Genomic DNA, 20,037 nt, shown 5'->3' with positions numbered 1-20,037 from the left:
ATGCACAGTAGCTACTGTGCATAGTTTCGGTGGGCTCGAACCGAAAATGTGCACAAAATTCGGCTCGAGCCAACCGAAAATATGCACAGTAGCTACTGTGCATATTTTCGGTGGGCTGGAACCGAAAATATGCACAAAATTCGGCTCGAGCCCACCGTAAAAATGCACAGTAGCTACTGTGCATTTTTACGGTGACCACGAGCCGTAATTTGTCATTGTTACGGTCTGGTTCGACCGAAAATTTGCACTACATTAATTGAACAAAAATTGAAAAAAAATTGAACTAAATTAATGGTTTCCCTAAACCCTAAATCAAATCAACTAAATTGAACAAAAATCACACACATCAAATCAAAAACAACTAAATATAGGTTAGATTTAATGGTTTCCCTCTTAAATTTGGGGGTTTTCTATCTCTCTCTCTTTTCTCCCACAACCAGACGCAATGAACTACAAATTAGGTCTGAAACTTGTTAGTTTTTGTTGCAAATCAATCAATTGAACTTATTAAGCCATTAATTTCAAAAATCAAACAAAACATAAACTAGGGTTTTTCTTGGTTTGATTTAGGTACTAAGAGATACAGGGATAGAGAGAGACACAAGGAGAGAGAGAGAGAGAGGTACTAACCGAGAGAGATGCAACCGAGTGAGCTCCTTAACGTTGTATTTGATGGTGATTTGAGAGAGAGGGCGATAGAGAGAGAGAGAGAGAGATACTCGGCTGTTTTAACTGGTGTATTTTGAAGCTTGAGAAATGAGGGATGAAAGGGAAGGTGGTCTATTTTGGTCTTAGGTTAAGTTTGACCTAACGGCGTTAACTTTGCCGTTAGGTCAAACATAGATGAAGGGAGTGCTCTTTTGTAGAGGGGCCCCTATAACCAAATTGGTTATAATGAGGGGCGCTTTTAGCGGGGAGGCCTTTTAACAAAAACGGGGGGCCTTTTAAAATTTCCCTGAGATAAAATACTAAGAGGATTGATGTCCCTCAAAAACATGGGTGCCCGTTTACACCATGTAGGCGTCCCTTTACATAAAGTGAAGGTCCGCATACATACCGCCCAGAGAGAGAGAGGTGAACCAGAATGACTTTCACGGGCTCATAAGTAAATAACGCCGATAATCTCTGAAATGTGAAAAATCTTCGCATTTCTTGTTTCTCACTCATAACTTTTTCAGTTGCTTCTTCAGGTAAAAGAGATTCAGAGATCCATTAACGCAGGTTAGAACTATCTATTTTACTTCATCTCTCTACCTTTTTTGTTAACATTTTATCAGAAAGAAAGAGAGAGAAAGAAAGATTGAAGGTTTTGATTCGATTAAACTTCCAAGTTAATTTCGACGGATTAAACTCACATTTCGCTTAGTGTTGTTAATCTTTTGTGATGATTTAATTAATGATTTCGGTTCTATCTGTTTCATATGGAAGAATCTTGCATTATGAAGTTAGTGCAGAAAATTAATTGATTTTGGATCGTAATTTCGCGCCAAAATTTATTGATTAGGTAAAAACTGAGATCCATGCAGTTAGGTTTACGTTTTATTATTTGATCATTCGATCTAAAAATTTTAGATCTCTATTTTATATCTATATATATATATTGCATTCTGTTAGATCTGAACATTTTTATGATAAAGTGAAAAAGAAAATCAGATTTGATGTTTATTTTTATGTGTATTTGTCGTTTTTTATTGATTCAAAGTTAGATATGCTTCTGAAATGTGTATTTAACGAATTGATTCTTCAGATGTGTACTTTGGTGTTTATTATTATCTTATTGATATATAATGGAATGGTGAATTTTGTGGTTTATGGCAGAGTGTGGCTTCAACAGATTTACGCATTAAAAATTTTGGGCGGAAAAATTGATTATTTAAAGTATGCGGGCACGTCAAACTCTTCGTGAAGCTTTCTCGACATACAAGCGTATGTCATCGAAAGAGTCGACAGATGTTGATGATAGAGATGCTGATTTAGGTACTCCAACTGCTTTAAGCTTGGAACCTATTTTTTTCGATTGATTATGGGCTGAGAAATTAGAATCTGAGTTAAAACTCGGAAATTAGAGAAAATTTTTTATCGTAAGAACTTAAGATTTGATGCTTTTAATGTGAACTTCAACTGCATTGATTTTGATCTGTAATTTAATTCGATCAGATACTTTCTATAATTGATTGCAATTTAAAATTGATATTTAACTTGAGATAGTGATACTTGATAGTAATATTCGTGGTCCAACTAAATTGTTATGTGTTTTAGATCATGTCCAGGACAGTCTTGGTAAAGAGACTACAAACCCGTCATGGAAGCTTTCTTTCCCACACATACTTACAGCAACCATTTCTTCGTTCTTATTTGGCTACCATCTCGGGTAATGTTTAGTGTTTTATAAGTCAATTATACTATTCTTCTCTATGACTACAACGTCTATTACATGTATAATTGAGAGTGATATCCACTGTCTTTGCTTTTGTTTTACACAGAGTAGTTAATGAGCCACTTGAAAGTATTGCCTTGGATCTTGGTTTTAGTGGGAATGCATTGGCCGAAGGTACTGCTGGTGATGGATTTAGTATCTTATTTATTCAATTTCAATCATCATTTTCTGATACGTTTCTTTTCTTAAATCTTAAGGTTTAGTAGTAAGTACATGTCTGGGTGGTGCTTTTGTTGGATCTCTCCTTAGTGGTTGGATCGCAGATGGAGTTGGGCGCCGTAGAGCTTTTCAGTTGAGTGCTTTACCAATGATTGTTGGGGCTTTTGTGAGGTAAATTTATACACGCAACAAAGTAAATGTTTAGTTAATTTGTGAAATATGAGCGATGTTCAAGAGCTTCACTTATTTCTTGAATTTGTTAGAAACACAAATACATCAAAACATGATGAACTAGGGCTTTTGTTCGGAGATGGCAGTCTTTTTACAATGGCCCCCTCGTAGATTGGCGGGTCTGTACATTTGAACAAAGATGGAACAACTTACTATAGAATTAAGTGATTCGGTTTATTTTGTCTCTCTTAGGTAAAGGTTCTTTCTCCCTTCCCCTGCTGTGTTCGGGAGGGGGGTCAGTCTGAGTTTTGTGTTCCGGGGATACATGACCTTGACTAAGATATTTCGTATTTGCTTAAAAGACTTCAATACATACTCCAAACTTGCTGAAAATTAGTTAAGTAGTTATTTTTTCTCCTGCTTTTTGAAACAAAAAAACTTAGCCAGATTTTATAGTTGACTCGAGTCATCTAAAAGTTTAAGTGTACTCAAGCAAATAATGTTATCGTAGCTAGGGTAAAGAACCAGTAATTTTGCAGTTTTAAAAAGTTTTTAATCAACAATGGCCGAAGGTATGTAATTGTATCTAGTTTGATTAATTTTCCAATGTAAGACGTTATAGTTGGTTCTCATTGATATTTGAGTCCATCACAAGCTTCTTAGAGAGATTTTCTTTGACATGTATTTTGCAGTGCTAGAACACAAAGCCTGGAAGGCATGCTTCTTGGGAGGTTACTAGTTGGAACAGGTATGGGCCTTGGTCCATCAGTTGCTTCATTATATGTGACTGAGGTATGATAGATGGTTGAATTTTGGAAGTTGGCTTGATTCTTAATTAAACGTGGAACTATTGCTTCATTATTAATCTTGTCTTGTTTGTGGAATCAGGTTTCACCTTCTTTCATAAGAGGTACCTATGGGAGCTCTATTCAAATTGCGACATGCCTTGGACTTATGTCCTCTCTGTTGATTGGAATCCCGGTCAAGGAAATAATGGGCTGGTACGAAACATGCATCGAATACATACCGCGATCACTGTTTACTTATTTTCTGTAGTCATATACTGAGTGAGTACTAATGGTAACCTTCCAATAATGCTTTTAGTTTCTAATTCTTTGTGCTTAGGTGGCGAGTATGTTTTTGGGTATCTGCTGTTCCTGCTGCAATATTGGCTCTCGCTATGGAATTTTGTGCAGAGAGTCCACAATGGCTTCATAAGGTTAATATTTTCACTTGTCATTTCTTCCAAGAAATGACTATTTTCCTCTAATCAACATGTTCCCTGTCTATTATTCTGCATTCTCTCTCTATCATAGGTGTCTTCCTGTTTTTTATGAGCGGCATTTCTTATTAAAATTAAAGATAACAACTATATGATCAGTTGGGTAATGAATGGTATGCTTTCATAGAACCAGTGAGTTACGAATAAAACAATTAAGAACAAGCTACTATCATAGTTAACGTTGTTCTTGCTCTCAGTGACTGGGCTTCGCCTGACTATACCCAATATTTAGCCATTTGTGTCTTTTCTTCTTAATGATTTTTCCATTTATATGCACCCCGTGAAAGATAAAGTATGTTTTAATGTTTCATTTTTGGTACGTAGAGAGGAAGATGCGCTGAAGCTGAAGTTGAGTTTGAGAAGCTCTTGGGAGGATTGCACGTCAAATCTGCAATGGCAGAACTATCAAAGTCAGACAGAGGGGATGAATCAGATACTGTAAAGTTCTCAGAGTTGATGTCTGGCCGTCATTTCAGAGGTGTCAAAATGACCTCTTTCATTCATTTATCTGTTTCTAAGACACTGTTCTTTTGCATGCTTTTGTTCTATTTGGTTAAGTTCGTTTCATTTACAATTTCTTTTGGCAGTTGTTCTTATTGGGTCGGCTCTATATGCTTTACAACAGCTATCAGGAATAAATGCTGTATTCTACTTTTCCTCAACCGTCCTTAAAAGTGCGGGGGTTCCATCAGACGTAGGAAACATCTGTGTAGGACTCGTAAATTTATCTGGTATGGGAACTTGATCTTTGCTACTTGCATGTGTCCGATGAGATTCCTTTTACTCCTTATTGATTTGTAATTGTTTGCAGGATCGATTGTTGCAATGATGTTGATGGACAGATTAGGAAGAAAATTGCTTCTTTTGGGAAGCTTCTTTGGCATGGTAAAGCCACTATCTATAATGATCTCAAATATAACAAATCTGAATCTTCCGTAGATCGTAACTTCGTTGAATAAATCCACACGTTTTACGGGAGACTTGTAAGTCACGGAGTCAGAGCTAAAATGATTATATGATTATGTTCTTTCTTTAATCATATAACTTAGAGATTGCTCATACCCAACAAAGAGAAACAAATTAATATCTTATGTATGTATCTATGCAGTTGGGGCCGGATCAGCTAACCCGGGATCCCGATTCCCATAATGGGATCAAGCCGAGGTTGCCTTGGGATCGGTGACCATTTAAAGTTATGAATATATAATTTCTAACATTTTTATACATACATCATATATAAAATTGACTGGGGCGATTGTCATTGGATTGGCTCAGTCTAGCTCCGATCTCGACCTGATCCACAAGTTACTATGGCGATCCCAAGTCCCGACTCCCAAGTGCACATATATATGTATAATATTCTCTGAGAGAAGATCCCGAGCCTCCCCTCCATCACTACAAACACGCGCACGCACCGACACACACCTTGTTCCGATCTTTTAGGCTATCTCCAATTCATTTGACGCGCCAAAGTGAACTCTAGCAGACTGGGTTGTTCTCCTTGCTTGAATGGGATGATATTCCACATCTAAGGGCAGATCAGATTAATTGGAGTGACCAATGAGTACTGCCGTTGCTGCAGAAAACTTAAAAGCTTTCATAATTTACAGTCTATCTTCCTCGACTTTTGCTTGAATTTGAACCCCCTGACTCTTTAGTATATGCATTCAACTGTTTCAGGCGGTAGCTATGTGCATCCAGGCTTCTGCATCAAGTTTTCAGGTAGCAGGAGCAGGGGCTTACTTATCTGTTGGTGGGATGTTACTGTGAGTAATTATCACCTTGAGTATCTTTAATATGTAAATAACTGATAGCTGAAATGCACTTCCAGACTTGGATTTACACATCCAATTTATATGCCAACCCATATTTTTGATGTATACCAGTTGACTGTTTTCTATGGGAGACTGCTGGAACTGTTAAAATTTGTGAAAGAGATGGATGGAACCCGGATAGTTATATAGCTTACTTTAGTCTGGTTTTGTCATGACAATATGTCGATAGTATTAACAATATTTAAGTGAAATACAATTTAGCATTGTTTTTTAGGACATTAAAAAACAATGGTATAGTGTCGGCAAGGACAGAGTGGAGGTTTTGGCACGAATTTTGCAAATATAAAATTAAGCACACATATCTTTAGAAAGAGTTAGAAATAAGTCAGACAACTGTGATTTGCAGATTTAGGTGGTGTTTTAATTTCCCATTGTCTGCATACGACTCGTCTGACGCATCTAAATCTGAATTTTCTGGATCAAATAGACCCAAATCAACCTGAGTCAGAAATTCAGATGAGCCAGACGAAAACAAACAATCTAAAATGTGGCTTGAGCTAAAAACTACCTTAGTAGCTGATTCTTAATTGTGTATGCAGGTTTGTCTTGATGTTTGCGCTTGGAGCTGGTCCAGTCCCGGGTCTTCTCCTACCAGAGATTTTACCCAACCGACTGAGAGCAAAGGCTATGTCAGTTTGTTTGGCAGTTCACTGGGTATTCTTTTGCTCGCTTTCTTGTTTTTATATATATATATATATCCAATTTTGTCGCCTACTCAAGTAGTTTGGTTCGGCACTTGGGTGGCACTCAGCCAAAACTCGGCTACTGCCATTTAAAAGTTCCATAAATAAAATAAATAGAAAAGAGGCAAGAAGCAAAGGAAATGGGCGGGGGGAACTCAACTCTTTTCCCGTTACGCTGACCTAGTTCGGCACCCCTTGAGCCAACTTGAGAGCCCGGACCTCTAATTAAATTTGCATGATTACTTTATCCCTACGAATTTCAAACATTTGCCCTCCAACTTACCCCTCAAACCAGTGAAATTCAAAGCCTTGTGACTTGATCTGTTTGTATTGAATCCGCTGAAATGACATGTTGGGTCTGATTGGTAAAAGGGAAAAAAGGGCCTCTCAAAACAGCAAGAAAGAAAAAACAGAAGGGCCAAAGGAACTGTTTTATTTGATCAAGTAATTTTTGTTTGTGATGGTTTTGCTTATCACTGTTTTATGTCTCATTGCCGGAACTTAGGATTAGTACTGTAATTTTTGTTCATGAACTCTGATTCCTCTCTAATCTTCGAATTCTGTTTGTTTTTCAGGCTGTAAATTTTTTCATAGGACTGCTGTTCTTACATTTACTGGAGAAACTCGGTCCTCGAATCTTGTACTCCCTGTTTGCTTCATTTTGTTTGACGGGAGTATTTTTTGTAAAGAAGAATGTGGTGGAGACAAAAGGAAAATCTCTGCAAGAAATCGAGATTTCGCTTCTTCCACCAGTATAGAGAGGTACTTCCTTTCAATCCGATAAACTTATGATTATTTTTTAAATCCAATCTATAATGAGAACCTTACAGAGTTTTGTAATGGTAAATAAAGTTTCATAAGATAACTTTCAGCAAACTGTTTTATTGTTGAACTATAGAACCTTTAAACCGGTCCGGGTTCCCATTCTTTGTAAGATTTTCTGAGTTTCTCGAGAACAAAACAAGAGTTCCCCAAAAATCACAAAATCTTCAAGATGAAAGGATTAGAAACCATATTTCTGAAATATATGGTTCCATCCCTGATGCATTCCGTCACATCAGATTAACATTTAAGTGAAAGAAACACACATTGTAAATGAATGGTTGTCGGCCCTTACGATTCTGTTCGTAAACCTTATTTCTTCCATTCATTGTTTGTTTGATTCACAGGTACGTTTAGGTAAATCCAGGATCATTTTTTCCTCGAGTAAGCATACCGGTCTGAACAATTATCTTCAATTTAAACTGTTCACTTTGTCCAAATGATTGGTTTGTTCGAGAAATTTCTGCAGAGACATCAAAACGACAAGTGCTTTCTCGACAACACGGAAATGTAAATTCTGAGCTTTTTATCTTAGCAAAAAAAAATTCTGAGTCGAAAATTTTAGTTTTGAATTGTTAGTATACTGCATATATCCAAATTTTATTTCAGTCTATTAAATTTATAGAAATAAATGCATTTTACCAATGTTTTCTAACAATTCTATTCAGTCTGAGCCGTACGCCTAACTTCGGTCAGAGTCTTGATGTGGTTGGTTATGTTACTGTTGTCTTGTATATATGAAAGGGGTTCGTTCCTCTCCTTCTTGAAGAAACAAAAAAACAGGTTTAGAGAAGTGCTATGTGTACAGATGTGACAAAGACGTCCAAACTACAAATATGCATTTAGGTGGGTGATTTAGGACCATTGATGCTCAGATCGTTGACAATCTCTAGGCGATTTAACAAGCATCCATTAGTCCTTGTTGAGTTGGAACTTGGAAAAACATGTACAGACTATTTTTTGTTGTAGGACTATTATGGCCTGCACATGTAGAAATTTTTATGGATTTATGCGTGAAGGCATAGATATGGGGATCTTTTATAATCTAAATGCCATAAAAAATTACTACTTCAAAATTTCAACAAAAAAAATTAGACTTTAAAAGGATAAAATCCTACATTCTTATGACTTCAGTTTTGCCACGTAACTTATTAAATAAAATGTACCTAGGCTTTTTGTCACTCCGCAAATAAAAGATTGCACATTAAAAAATCTTCTCGGATTGGTCTAGGATTGGTCAGTAGGCACTGCCTAAGATTTCGGACTGATCAGTCTGAGACTTGGCCTAAGCTTTCAGATTGACATGGCCTAAGCTTTCAAACTGATCAATCCGAAATCATTGGCCAGGTCTCGTACTGACCAGGCTGAAACCTCTTGGACTGGTCAGTCTGGAACCTTCCGGACTGGTCCTGGAAACTTTTACACCCAGGTGCCAATAAATGTTTGAGGTCAACACAAATTGACCTTAGTCAATCTCCTCTCCTGGTGCTAACAACAATTTTCAGGTGCCTTTAGCCCCTCCCTTATGTGAAGGAGGGTAAATGTGGTTACATGATACAAATACTTAAGTTTTTCCGAATTTATGAAAATTTTCTTACATACATCGTGGAACATTGGTGGACGCAGGAGGATGTTTGAAATGTCTCAAACCAATGCCCCAGATATTGGGAATATTTGCATTGTTCTAACTTCTAAGTTAATGACCCATATAGTAGGAGACATTTCAAATGTCTCCAACTAATGGCCCATACATTAATGGACATTTCCATCATATAAAAAAAAAGGACATTTCCATGTTCACCGACATCTTCTATCTCCATGTTCTTGGTTTCTTGACTTCTTTTTTTTTTCCCTTCAAAGGCTATTCGGAATATTGTTAGAAGCTGGGTCACCTTGTTTTGTGATGGTAGCATCTACTTGCTGTCTATATAGTGAGGTCGAACAACTAGATTCTCAACAAGAAGCAAGATCCCAGGTTTAATATTCAAATTAGACTTTGAGAACCTTTTAACATGGCTAACCTTATCTCAGTCGTCGCTGGATTCTCCATCCTTATCAAAGGAAAGACATCTGGTTTCTTTACAAGTGCAAGAAGAATTCGTCAACGAGATTCTCTTTCACCTTTTCATTTCCTTATTATCGGTGAAGTTTTTTCTCAGACTCATGGATATAGCTGAATTGCTTAACGGCCTAATCTTATCTCAGATTTCTCGGTGAGTAAAAAAGGTACTCCGATTACTCACTTGCAGTTTGACGATGACATAATTATCTTTCTCAAAGCTGAACTAAATCCAGTCCAAGAGCTAATCAAGAGAACCTCCATACCTTGGAATCCAATACTCAGAGAAAATAGCTAAGAAACTAGCCCCTTGGAATCTAAGAGTGGCAGTTTGATATTGACTAGAAGTGTCCTTGCTTCTATATATGCCCCTTTTATCTTTCTTTATATCTTCTCTATTCGTATTGGCGTTGCAAATAAATTAGAAATAATCTCGAGGGATTTTTTGTGGCGTTGCAAACATAAATAACGTTCCTGTAGGTGAAAGTTGGATTGTATACAGTATTAAATACATAATACATATGACAGAGACCATATGACATAGACCATGCTCGTCTGACGTCAACATAATGTTATGACATATTTTACCATTTGAACTTGAAATGAGGTATTTTCCACCCGAATCTAACTATTTTTTTTCGACCTTTTTCACATTATTTGTTGTACATATTGGGTTGATTCCTCATTTTTCCTCTTAAAAGCTAATCCGTTGTTGTATTGCTTTCATTAGTCTTAAATTACAACCTTTTATAAAAGATTGATCCACAAAAATAATATAAATCAAATATTTATTTTAGATTTCCCATTCTTGACAATTTGTAAACAGTTCACCTAGTCAATGCTATTATTTCCTAGTATAAATATCAAATCAATGGTTTAGCACAATGTTACCTTACTTAGTAACTGAATAAACCTCTTCCTCATCAGAATAAGGTCTAGGGTTTTCCTTTCTCATGCGCACGCATCCTGGGTGAACTATAACCGATATTATGAATGATACTATTTTATCTTCTAAAAAAAAATAACTTTGTAATGACGAAAAATATAATGTTTAGGTTCTCTTCGTTTATTATCAATTAATATAGGATATAAACTATACTTTTTCCAACTTCAGGACAAATGCCCAAACCCGCCATGGAGACCAACATGCATTCGTTACCTATATCATTTGTTAGAGCCTATTGTACACTCTTTCATGCATGAAATCTGCATATACTGAGATTCTTTTTGTGTGTATCCTAGTCATCTTAACCAATTTCTTCCTCGTCTCGTTGAGTAATTAACTCTCTTTAGTCTAGACTTCTCATGTCCATGATCTCGCCCCTCACTAATAATCTATGCATTTCTCCAAAGAAGCTGGAAATTTTGCATGTCTTGATCCGTTCTTGCATTACTTATATCGAAAACCTAATTTATTATAGCAAAATGGGATAAAAGTTTTCAAGAATTAGGGCTACGGATAATCTCCTTCTCCTCTCATAATTATTTACTGGGGGTTTATTGATGTTTTTGTGGTGGGACAACCATTTGTTATCTGTCTTCGAATGTTTAATTTTCTTTTTCTTATCTTGGGTTAGGGTTTACCCTTTTTGCCCTTCTCTTTCATTTTATTAACTCGACATTTCTATTTATTTCGATCAACTTTTATGTGCACATACTACAATAGAAATGTACAGATTCGTGATAAAGACTTATTGTTATATTCAGGGTTGGTCGTATATATTCAAATCACTTTGTATGCACGCGTACTACAATAAAAATGTGCAGTTTCATGATAAAGACTTAGCGTTATATTGAGGCTTGGTCGTATGACCCACACACCTTATTCTTTGGTAGGTCATTTTTAGTTTTAGATACAAAATTTACTTACGTTTAGTAAAATACTCGTTTGACTGAGGACGTCTAATAGGACATAATTATATAGTAACTAAGCTAAACCTAGGGTGATTAAACAATTGTTAAGATATCAATATAGTGTGATCATATTGATGAGCATATAAAAATTGTTTCCATCTCCTCAGTGAGTTGGGTGGGAATAAAGAAAAGAAGAAAAAGGTAATCCAAGAAGGGCATGTCAAGAAAAAGAATCTCAAATGAGCATTTTTTGATCTTTTTCAATGAGAGTTAGGTTTAGGGTTAAGATTTATTCCTTGGGTTGAGTTAACTTTTTTGGTCTGGTAAAGTTAGGGTTAGTTTTTTTTTTTTTGTTCCTGTACTTAATTGCCACAAATTAGGGTTTCAATTTGCAAATAAATTGTGATTATGGTGGGCATATAGAACATGGCATCATGTTGCAGATATCCCATTGGTCAATTTTGTTTTCTCTCTCTAAACCCTAAAAAATGTTGATGACATGGCATGCCTGCCTAATTTAACCTTGTTTTACGGATGGATAGAAAGTTAAAAAAAAAACTCTCTTTTTTTTCATCCTCTTCCTCTCGACTTTCTCTCTCCCTCCCCTTCTCTCTCTCTCTCTTGTATCAAGAACTCATCGAAGAGTTGAAACCCTAATAAACTAGGGTTTGGTTTACATCATCCACACTCAAATTTCTCTCTCAAAACACCTCCAAAATATCCCCAAAACTCACTTATTTAGCTGGGTATTTGAGCTGCTAAAGTTAGATCATTTCATCAATTTGAATCCTCTTTGCCCTTTTCTTTAAGTAAGTGATCTCTCTCTCTCTCTCTCTCTCTCTTGAATAGTTCATGATTTCTCGTTTAATTTCTATTATCAGAAGTTTTCATTTCCACATCTATGAGCTTTAATTTAGTTAAAGTTTCCATCTTTTTTTATTTTTGGTTATTATTTTCATGTTTATGTAATTGAAATTCACATAGAGAGATACATATCTAACCTGGGTTTTGCTTCAAATTTCATTTTCAGGTAAGAAACTAATTAATCAAATTTATTAAGGCTAGCTAGGGTTTACTGTTCTAAACTTGAATTTTTATTTGCTTTAATATTTATATACTTCAGTTTTCATCTTAACTTTGTTATTTCATAATGAAATGTCCAAATCTTATTGATTGTTTCCCTTAGATGCTAGATTAATGGTATTTTTAGTCTTAAAAACGTTATTTTATGTAAAAAATTTCAATTTATTGTAGTGGGTAGGTCTGATATTTGATCAACATTGTTATTTCATGATTTAATTTGAAATTAATTCAGTCGATACATTAGCTAAAATTGTTCGTTGCATCTATCAGTTTGCTGTTTCATTACGAGTTAATTTGCAATTAGTGATCATGGACTTTAATATAGTTACATAATTAGTAACTTGGAGATATTGTTTATGTTATTCGAATCACACGTGTTAAAATGTGATTCATTTGTAGTCAAGAACACTTACGTAGACCCGTTTTCTTTGTATTTTCGTGGGTGAACGGGATATTGCTACTTTCCTTGTCAAACCTAATACGTAACTGTTAGTTTTAGAATGTTATTAACTTGGTATTCCTATTGTTAATTACTTCATGATAACATATTTTTCAAATCAAATGGTAATTATGTGGGTAATTGTTGACATTCTTGTTAAGGATTTAGTGGGGTTAGAATAGGTTCAACACCTCATTCATCGTATTGTCTTCGCTAAGAGGCAATAAACAACTTCCCGTTTTTGATATTGATTGATTTTCTTATATATATTACACATTTAATTGGTAATCTAACCATATCTTTGCAATTAATTATCGAATCGAACATTTATGTTCTATTATTAATTTTGAATAAGCCATTGTCTATATATTTCAGTTCTTTTATAGAGAATAGATGGAAGAGAGAGGAGAGGGAAATTGTGGTAGAAGTAAGTCTATTTGCTCACATAAGTCTAGCAAGTCTGGTTGAATTGGGATCAATGGAGCTTGTCAATGTCCCTGAGAAGCAAAATGTTGAATGTGCGCACTTCTCTATTCGGTAAGCTTCAGATTACATTCGTTCAGCATATATACAGTAATTGATTTAGTTTCTACTTCCTTGTACATTGTCCATGTGAGTTATTGTGAGTTATTTCACGGATATAAGTATGAATTGTGTCAGTTATTTTATGCCCTAATTGCGCTAGGTGGATGTGGTTGCTCCTTCACTTTTATGAGCTAGTTATGATTCATTTATTCCTTTATTCACTTTGCGATTCAATTGATAATGAGAATCATGATCTGCTACAATCCATTATGGGAAGGAGAGAATGGGGCTCTAGGAGCTCTTGAAGCACAAACAGTTGCCGCACACCGCTTTCAAATCTTGTCTTATTTCCAGTTTTATCCCCATTCAATTTTCGTTGTATTTAGTATTTACTTTTACTGTTTCCTCTTTTAGTGCCAGGCTAGTTGCTTATTGATAACATAATTAGGCTTGCTTTTTGGTTGGTTCCGTAGATCGAAAGAGATTTGAGTTGGAGATAATAAATTACCTATAATGTTTTGGTATCGACGAAAAAATATATGCATAGTTTAACTAATCGCTTCCACTGGTTTAGACTTCTTGAAGTTGTATACGTTTAGATTTCCATACCGAGGCAAGGGCGCTGATCTCTTTTTGTTGTTTGTAATTCCTGTGAAACGCTTCTGTAATTTCATTTTTTGTACCATGCATCGAATTGGGGTAGTTATACTTTTTCCTCCAAAAGTAATTGACCTTAATTTCTTCTTAAATATCAGCTTAAGTACATATTCTGTTATAAGAGGGGAAATGCTATAACTGATGATTCTTATCATTTTCTGTGAGATATGCCATGAAATCAATACTGAAGTGACTATGAGTCTCAAACCAATTATTTGAATGCAGCAATTCAATATAATATCTTGGAGAGGAAATATTATCTGCTGAAAACAATCGCTGGGTTTTATTGGTTAGTTCCTAATTGTTTCTCTTTATCATGAATGCAGAGGATATGTTGTTGATGTTCGAAAAACAAATAAAATCGCTTGTTTGCCATTTTCTACTGAGCTTGATAGCCTTGAGGATTTGAAAGAGCAAGCAAATGCACTTCCTCCTGTGCATGTTCCTAAGTTCAAATGGTGGCGCTGCCGAAATTGTTTGATGATGAGTACTAATATGGTGGGTGGAGATGTTGCTGCTGAAAAAATTGGTTCTTCTCTTGGTAATGCTGTCATATCGTCCCATGGAGATGGATCAAGGTTGATTTGTGGATGCCAGGAGGCACCTGAAGAGAAAATGTCTGAAGGAGGACAAGACCATCCTGAAATTCCTGTTGGATTGAATGGTAAGAAAAGTGATCTGTCATTATGTAGTCAGAAGAAAGAAGATGCTGCACCAGTGCACCCAATTAGAAGTGGTACGAGTCTGTCCATATTCTCTGTGATCTGAAAATCAATTTCTTTTTGATCTAATATGTATGCTTCCAAGAATACTACCCAAATTTTGATCTCTCTCTCTCTCTCTATCTCTCTCTGTTTCTGCAGATAATCATGCAGCAATGGGTTCTAGTGATGGTTCCGAAAAGAACGTGGATCAGGTCTTAAATGGAATCGTTTCGGGTCCCAGGAAAGTTAAGTCGAGCCTGATTGTAGACATAGGATCAACTGAATCAGATAGGTCACCAGTTTGTGTTGGAAAAGGTAAGCAGAGAATCAACTCCAGCCATGGTGAAACTGCAACTGCTTTTAGATCTGTATGTCGTGAAAAGAATGCTCCAAAAGAATCTTCGGATGTTTCTATACACAGTAGAAACTTGAAATGCAGCAGTGGGAAGAGACCCACCAAAATCTTCTCGAAGGAAAAGCCAGCATTCGCCTGGGACAGTTTAACCAAGTCAAATGAACAACATCAAAAGGTAATGGAAGCTATTGAGTTAAATGGGGTACCTGCCACCGAAACTCATAAGAGTGAGGATCTAAATGTTATTAAAGCTCGAACTACTAAGCTTCAGTTCATGGAACTAGATGAGAGTGATGATGATTTTCCTGGAAATCCTGATCGAGATCTTCCCAATAGGAAAGATGTTTCGGGTGGCAGTGTGCAAAGAAGAAAAGTAAGAAAAGTGCGCTTATTGACTGACATCATGAGAAGCGAGGGGATGAACAAATTGAGCAAAGGTTGCAATTCTGATAGAGATGCTTACCTTGACTCCATCTCGACAGAAGGTGCTCGTTCTAAAGCAGATAGAACAAGTACATTCAATGGGATAGATCTAAATGCTGATCCCATTAGTAATGTGGCAGATCAACAAAACAATAGCGGGATTTTCCTGAGTAAGAAAAGGAAAAGGAGAATGATGTCTCAGGAGGAAGATCAAGGTCTTCTGTTGAATTACCCAAAATATACACTTGATAAAGATGCGATCTCTAACGGAGATTCAGAAACGGAAAATATCAACACTAGGAATACGGGTCCTGGTACCAAAAGTTATTTAAGCAAAAACAAAAACGATCGAGAGATTAATTTGGAAAAGAAGAAACAGAAGAGGACTAAATTCGAAAAGGGGCAGCCTTCCTCAAGACATGTGCAAGACAGTGAAATTCATATTACAAGGAGAGAGATAGAGACTGAATCACTTCAGGAGAGAGGTGCTCATCATTATGCCAAAGCAAAAACAGATAATAAGAGAATTACTCCAGTCAAGAATACTAGGAGTTCTGAAAACAGAGATTCGAGGTTCTCCTTGATGAATTGGGAAGGGGAGTTGCCCGAGAAAAACCAGTTTATTAGGAGAGGTATGGAAAATAAGCACGAGGGTTCTGCAACTTTTCCTTTTAAGTATGAAGGCTTGACTGTAGGCGATGTTCAACAATGCCTAAATCATATGGCTAGTCACAGGAAAGGCAATTTAAGAAAGAAACGAAATGGTATCAGGCAGGTCGATAATGGAGGCCTTAATCCTCGAGGTACAGGATTTGATTCCTCTCTGAATTTTCAGACAAAGGTGTGTGATTCTTCTTTTACTATTATTTCTCAAACAATTATCATGTTATAAATGAAGATAGGCCGATACCTATAAATTAATCATCCATTAAAACTGAGTGTATGATTATATAGCATATTATCTTATGAGTAGCTTTTATATTCTCCATGGAGAACGTTTTGGATGATTCGTATATGAATTTTGTTCTTGCCTGGCCTTTATCTCCTCAATGGTCCATCATTTTCCTCAATGATTGCTAGCGTGAAATTTGTGTTGAACAGTGGAAGAATATGTGTTTGTGGTTATAAGCATTGATTTGTATTTTTATTTCAGCCACCCTTCGGGACAACCAATTTTGAGAACTCCAATATTAATCGAAGAAAATTGGACATATCCAGCATGAAAACTGATGAAAGAGCCAAGAATGCATCCATACGGGCAGCTTCTGATGATATTCCTATGGAAATTATTGAACTCATGGCGAAAAATCAGCAGGAGAGGCGACTCTGTAGTGCTGAAGGGACTTCTGGAAACAGCTACTACTTCTCAAGAACAGGTGAGAAAGTAAAGGATGCTGATAAGACGGATCATTCAAGATTACTCTTCGATAAGAACTTCATGTTACAAGATTCAACCAATGAAAGAACTAACATTTCTTCTAAAGGTAAAGGTGTGGTACCTGCCAAGCATAAATCGGATGGTTCCTTATTTTCGGTCGATGGATACAAAGACATCAGCTTCAACATTAGTCAACCAAATCAATCTAATGGATCTATGGATTTTGGAGCATTTCCACAGTGTCAAGATCCATCAAGACTTGTTCAGTTTCCTTATAGAGATTCCGGTTTGAACTTCGGAAAAAATATCAGTTGGGATGGTATAATAGCCCATAGAAGCTCCGCTACTCGTTTTCCATCTGAAGAGTCGTACCCTGTGCCTGCGGAAGTTCCATCACAGAGTCCATGTAGAGAAGACACTCAATTTTGGTCTTCAATGGGATCAAATTACTTGCCTTTTGCAATTAACGGCCCTCAGAAGTTCGTTGGTGAATCTAGTCACTCAAGAATGCTTCCCAAATGTTCGGAACCATTGCCTAGAGAGAACTTGTATACCGATCATTATTTCACATACATGTGTCAAAACAATATCGCACGTCAAAAACAGGGAAGGGATCTCGAATCCAACAAGAAGAGAGGAATCTCTAGATATCCATTTTCTTATGGCGAGAGGGAAGACGACAGTCGTCTGGAGAACATGGAACCTTCGGATTTCTACACCAATCAAATCATACCGGCGCTGGATTTATTAAAACTCGTGGATTCAGGCCAAAATTTCACTAAATCATCAACCTTCACCACGAATCAACAACAAAATAATTTTACCTCTGATTTATTTGGTACAAGTACCCATGTAAAATTCGGTGAACATTTTCCTCGGATTCTCAATTTTGACATAGCTACTTGTTCGCGAGAAAAGAATGAAACTCTTAGAAGGATTACAAAATCTTCAGCTCAAGGTTTTGATGAAATAGTTGCTTATCCTCCTAAACCTCAGGAACAAGAAAAAAGAAAAAGAAAGCAGCCAATAACACAACCCAGAGACCCGATCCCGAAAAGTTCAGGTAAAATTTATGAATCAGTTTATGTCTTTAATCTGCAGAATGGTAATGGTTTCGTATATGTTTTGAACTTCATTTCATTTGCAGGTCAAACCAAAGCAACGAGAGGTCCAATTACCCGTGTTGATTCGGATGTAGCAATTTTGCCAGTATCAACCAGTTTCAGCACTGAGATCTGCAGTATTAACAGAAACCCTGCTGATTTTTGTTCACCAGGACCAACAAATATTTACATGATTGGAAGTGCTGATCTTAAACGTAAAAGGACTAATTCAACTAGAGAAAAACCCAGTCCAAATAATCAAGATACGGATAAACAGAGGGGAATAATGAAAGTGACACCTACCCGAAGGCATTAACATCATTCGAAAAACTGATACGAGTACTTGATTTTGCTTGAATTTCGGGTGTCCATTTCTATAATTATCAAGGGGGGTTTAAATTGTTTCATTCGACTCCCAGATGAAGAATCTATCAGCTTTTATCGAATTCTACCCTTTCAATCAAGTGTAAAACTTATAGAGGTATTTCCTGTATAAATTTACATCTGAATAATTGTATATTAAAAATCAGCTGAAAATGTGAGAAATAAGACTTGATAGTTAAAATATGATAGTGTGGGCAAGCGTTTTCAAAGAAATGGATTTTTATCATCTTCATGTATATTGAGATATGTTTCCATTTCATTTTTTGTCGTGTCTTCCTCTCTTTCCTCCTTCCATCTTCTCATATTTTTGTATAAGTGAGAGCTCACGCCAACAACAAAATTCCGAGGCACGAAGTGGAGGCTAATACTCGGAAGGTGTTTCAGAAGGAAACGTTTAAAGTGAGTAAGCTAATCAGGCGCTAATCTACTCTTCTTCTCTTAGGGGTTTAATTCATATATCTCCCCCTAAATAATATGTATCTTTTTTTTTGGAAGACGACGATCTACGTACGTCGTGATATTTGGCATATGATAATATCAGTAATTGTTGGATATTGGGTCGTTACATTTTTATTAATATTTAAAAACTATATTATTGGTTTCTCGAAGAAATCTGTAGATATCTCTGAACATTAATAGACATTTGGTAGGTATTTATGATTTGAACCTGGGACCTCCAAGACTTTCTGGAGTTTATGTCAACACCTTGGAACCACTTGGGCTACCAACTGTTGACACATAATATGTATTTTAAGCATTTATGTTTGAAGTTATGTACTTGAGTTAAGTTCTTTCAAAATTTGCATATTGTTTGAGTAAATTTTAGTGTTCTATTCAAATTTAAAGATAAAGTCCCATTCTTAATTCAAGCATCCACTTCCAAATCTAAAGTCTAAACTTCAACCTTGTTTATTATGTAGCTTTTTCTGATGCATTTTGTTGTGATCTTTAGTTTTTGAATGGTAGGTCTGACATGCATGACGTAACTCTAAATCTTAAAATGGTTAGATTTTCCGGATAGGTAAGGGAGTTCTGTTCTTTTTTCCTTCTAAGTCAGATCTAGATCTGACTCGACCACTGAATTGACTTGAGTTAGATATTAACATGTTAGTTTTTACTTGAACTGTGATATCTTACTAAGTTACTCGTCTGAATGGCTAATTTAGATTCATTTGAAACTGACAATTCAGATACAGAGACGTCATATGAGCCATATTCATTTGGACTCAGGTTTACATCTCTAAACTATTCTTCTACCAGCAAAACGTAAAAAAAATCATATTATTCTTAAAAATTAGTTAAGTACTTGCGCGATTAGTGATGGGTTCCAGAATATGGGTGTAGTTATGAAATTCATCGGTTGATGGATGCTTTCTGTTGACCCCATGTGAGATACATGCTATCATAAACGGGAGTGCTACATGTACAAAATCCTTGTCACCATTTGACCACTACAATCTCATCAAATCTAATCAAACACAGGAGAACAAGAAGAGAGAAGATAATAATACCTTCTAATTTGAGTGCCTCTTATTAAAGGGGAAGTAATTTTTGAAATAACTTACAAGTCCCTGATAAATTAGAGGGACAAAGAAATAGAAACTCCTTTTAGTAAGTAGATGTATTTTCAACCGTCACAACAGAGTTACTAAATTTCTCCTCCCAAAATTGGAAACTTCTTATC

The 20,037-nt window shown here is 36.1% G+C and overlaps 2 protein-coding genes across 3 annotated transcripts; both read left to right on the top strand.

The window, feature by feature from the left end:
- The first annotated feature begins 960 nt into the window (after positions 1 to 960).
- LOC147537027 (putative plastidic glucose transporter 2) lies at positions 961 to 8,034 on the top strand. 2 transcript variants are annotated; one of them, XM_086639402.1, is made up of 15 exons: positions 961 to 1,221; positions 1,819 to 1,977; positions 2,260 to 2,371; positions 2,484 to 2,551; positions 2,635 to 2,767; positions 3,460 to 3,559; positions 3,656 to 3,768; positions 3,893 to 3,986; positions 4,374 to 4,527; positions 4,637 to 4,780; positions 4,861 to 4,934; positions 5,730 to 5,815; positions 6,424 to 6,538; positions 7,143 to 7,329; positions 7,737 to 8,034. In XM_086639402.1, exons 2-14 carry the CDS (start codon positions 1,881 to 1,883, stop codon positions 7,323 to 7,325), a joined length of 1,473 nt encoding a protein of 490 aa, XP_086495528.1. In that variant the 5' UTR covers positions 961 to 1,221; positions 1,819 to 1,880; the 3' UTR covers positions 7,326 to 7,329; positions 7,737 to 8,034. The 2 variants fall into 2 exon arrangements, with proteins under 2 accessions (XP_086495528.1, XP_086495529.1); XM_086639403.1 differs by having other exon boundaries at positions 1,215 to 1,504.
- Positions 8,035 to 10,643: 2,609 nt separating this feature from the next.
- On the top strand, positions 10,644 to 18,589 carry LOC147537026 (uncharacterized). Its single transcript, XM_086639401.1, has 6 exons — positions 10,644 to 12,111; positions 13,200 to 13,361; positions 14,333 to 14,742; positions 14,870 to 16,329; positions 16,642 to 17,929; positions 18,014 to 18,589. The coding sequence occupies exons 2-6, from the start codon at positions 13,303 to 13,305 to the stop codon at positions 18,283 to 18,285; spliced, it is 3,489 nt and encodes a 1,162-aa protein (XP_086495527.1). The 5' UTR covers positions 10,644 to 12,111; positions 13,200 to 13,302; the 3' UTR covers positions 18,286 to 18,589.
- Positions 18,590 to 20,037: the final 1,448 nt, after the last annotated feature.

This window comes from Eschscholzia californica, unplaced genomic scaffold (assembly GCF_041429995.1).
Source record: "Eschscholzia californica isolate CP2 unplaced genomic scaffold, dmEscCali1.0.p SCAF_5, whole genome shotgun sequence".
Taxonomy (NCBI): Eukaryota; Viridiplantae; Streptophyta; class Magnoliopsida; order Ranunculales; family Papaveraceae; genus Eschscholzia; species Eschscholzia californica.
The sequence above is the reverse complement of the archived record's forward strand: the minus strand, read 5'-3'. Positions and strand labels throughout refer to the sequence as shown.

What these genes read in the sequence shown, in the direction of transcription:
- LOC147537027 (XM_086639402.1), top strand. Translation starts at nt 1,881, where the DNA reads ATGCGGGCACGTCAAACTCTTCGTGAAGCTTTCTCGACATACAAGCGT. An exon ending in TGATAGAGATGCTGATTTAG is followed by an intron (nt 1,978 to 2,259) that starts GTACTCCAACTG and finishes TATGTGTTTTAG; the next exon opens with ATCATGTCCAGGACAGTCTT. An exon ending in TCTGTTGGTGGGATGTTACT is followed by an intron (nt 5,816 to 6,423) that starts GTGAGTAATTAT and finishes TTGTGTATGCAG; the next exon opens with GTTTGTCTTGATGTTTGCGC.
- LOC147537026 (XM_086639401.1), top strand. Translation starts at nt 13,303, where the DNA reads ATGGAGCTTGTCAATGTCCCTGAGAAGCAAAATGTTGAATGTGCGCAC. An exon ending in AGTGCACCCAATTAGAAGTG is followed by an intron (nt 14,743 to 14,869) that starts GTACGAGTCTGT and finishes CTGTTTCTGCAG; the next exon opens with ATAATCATGCAGCAATGGGT. An exon ending in CTCTGAATTTTCAGACAAAG is followed by an intron (nt 16,330 to 16,641) that starts GTGTGTGATTCT and finishes TTTTTATTTCAG; the next exon opens with CCACCCTTCGGGACAACCAA.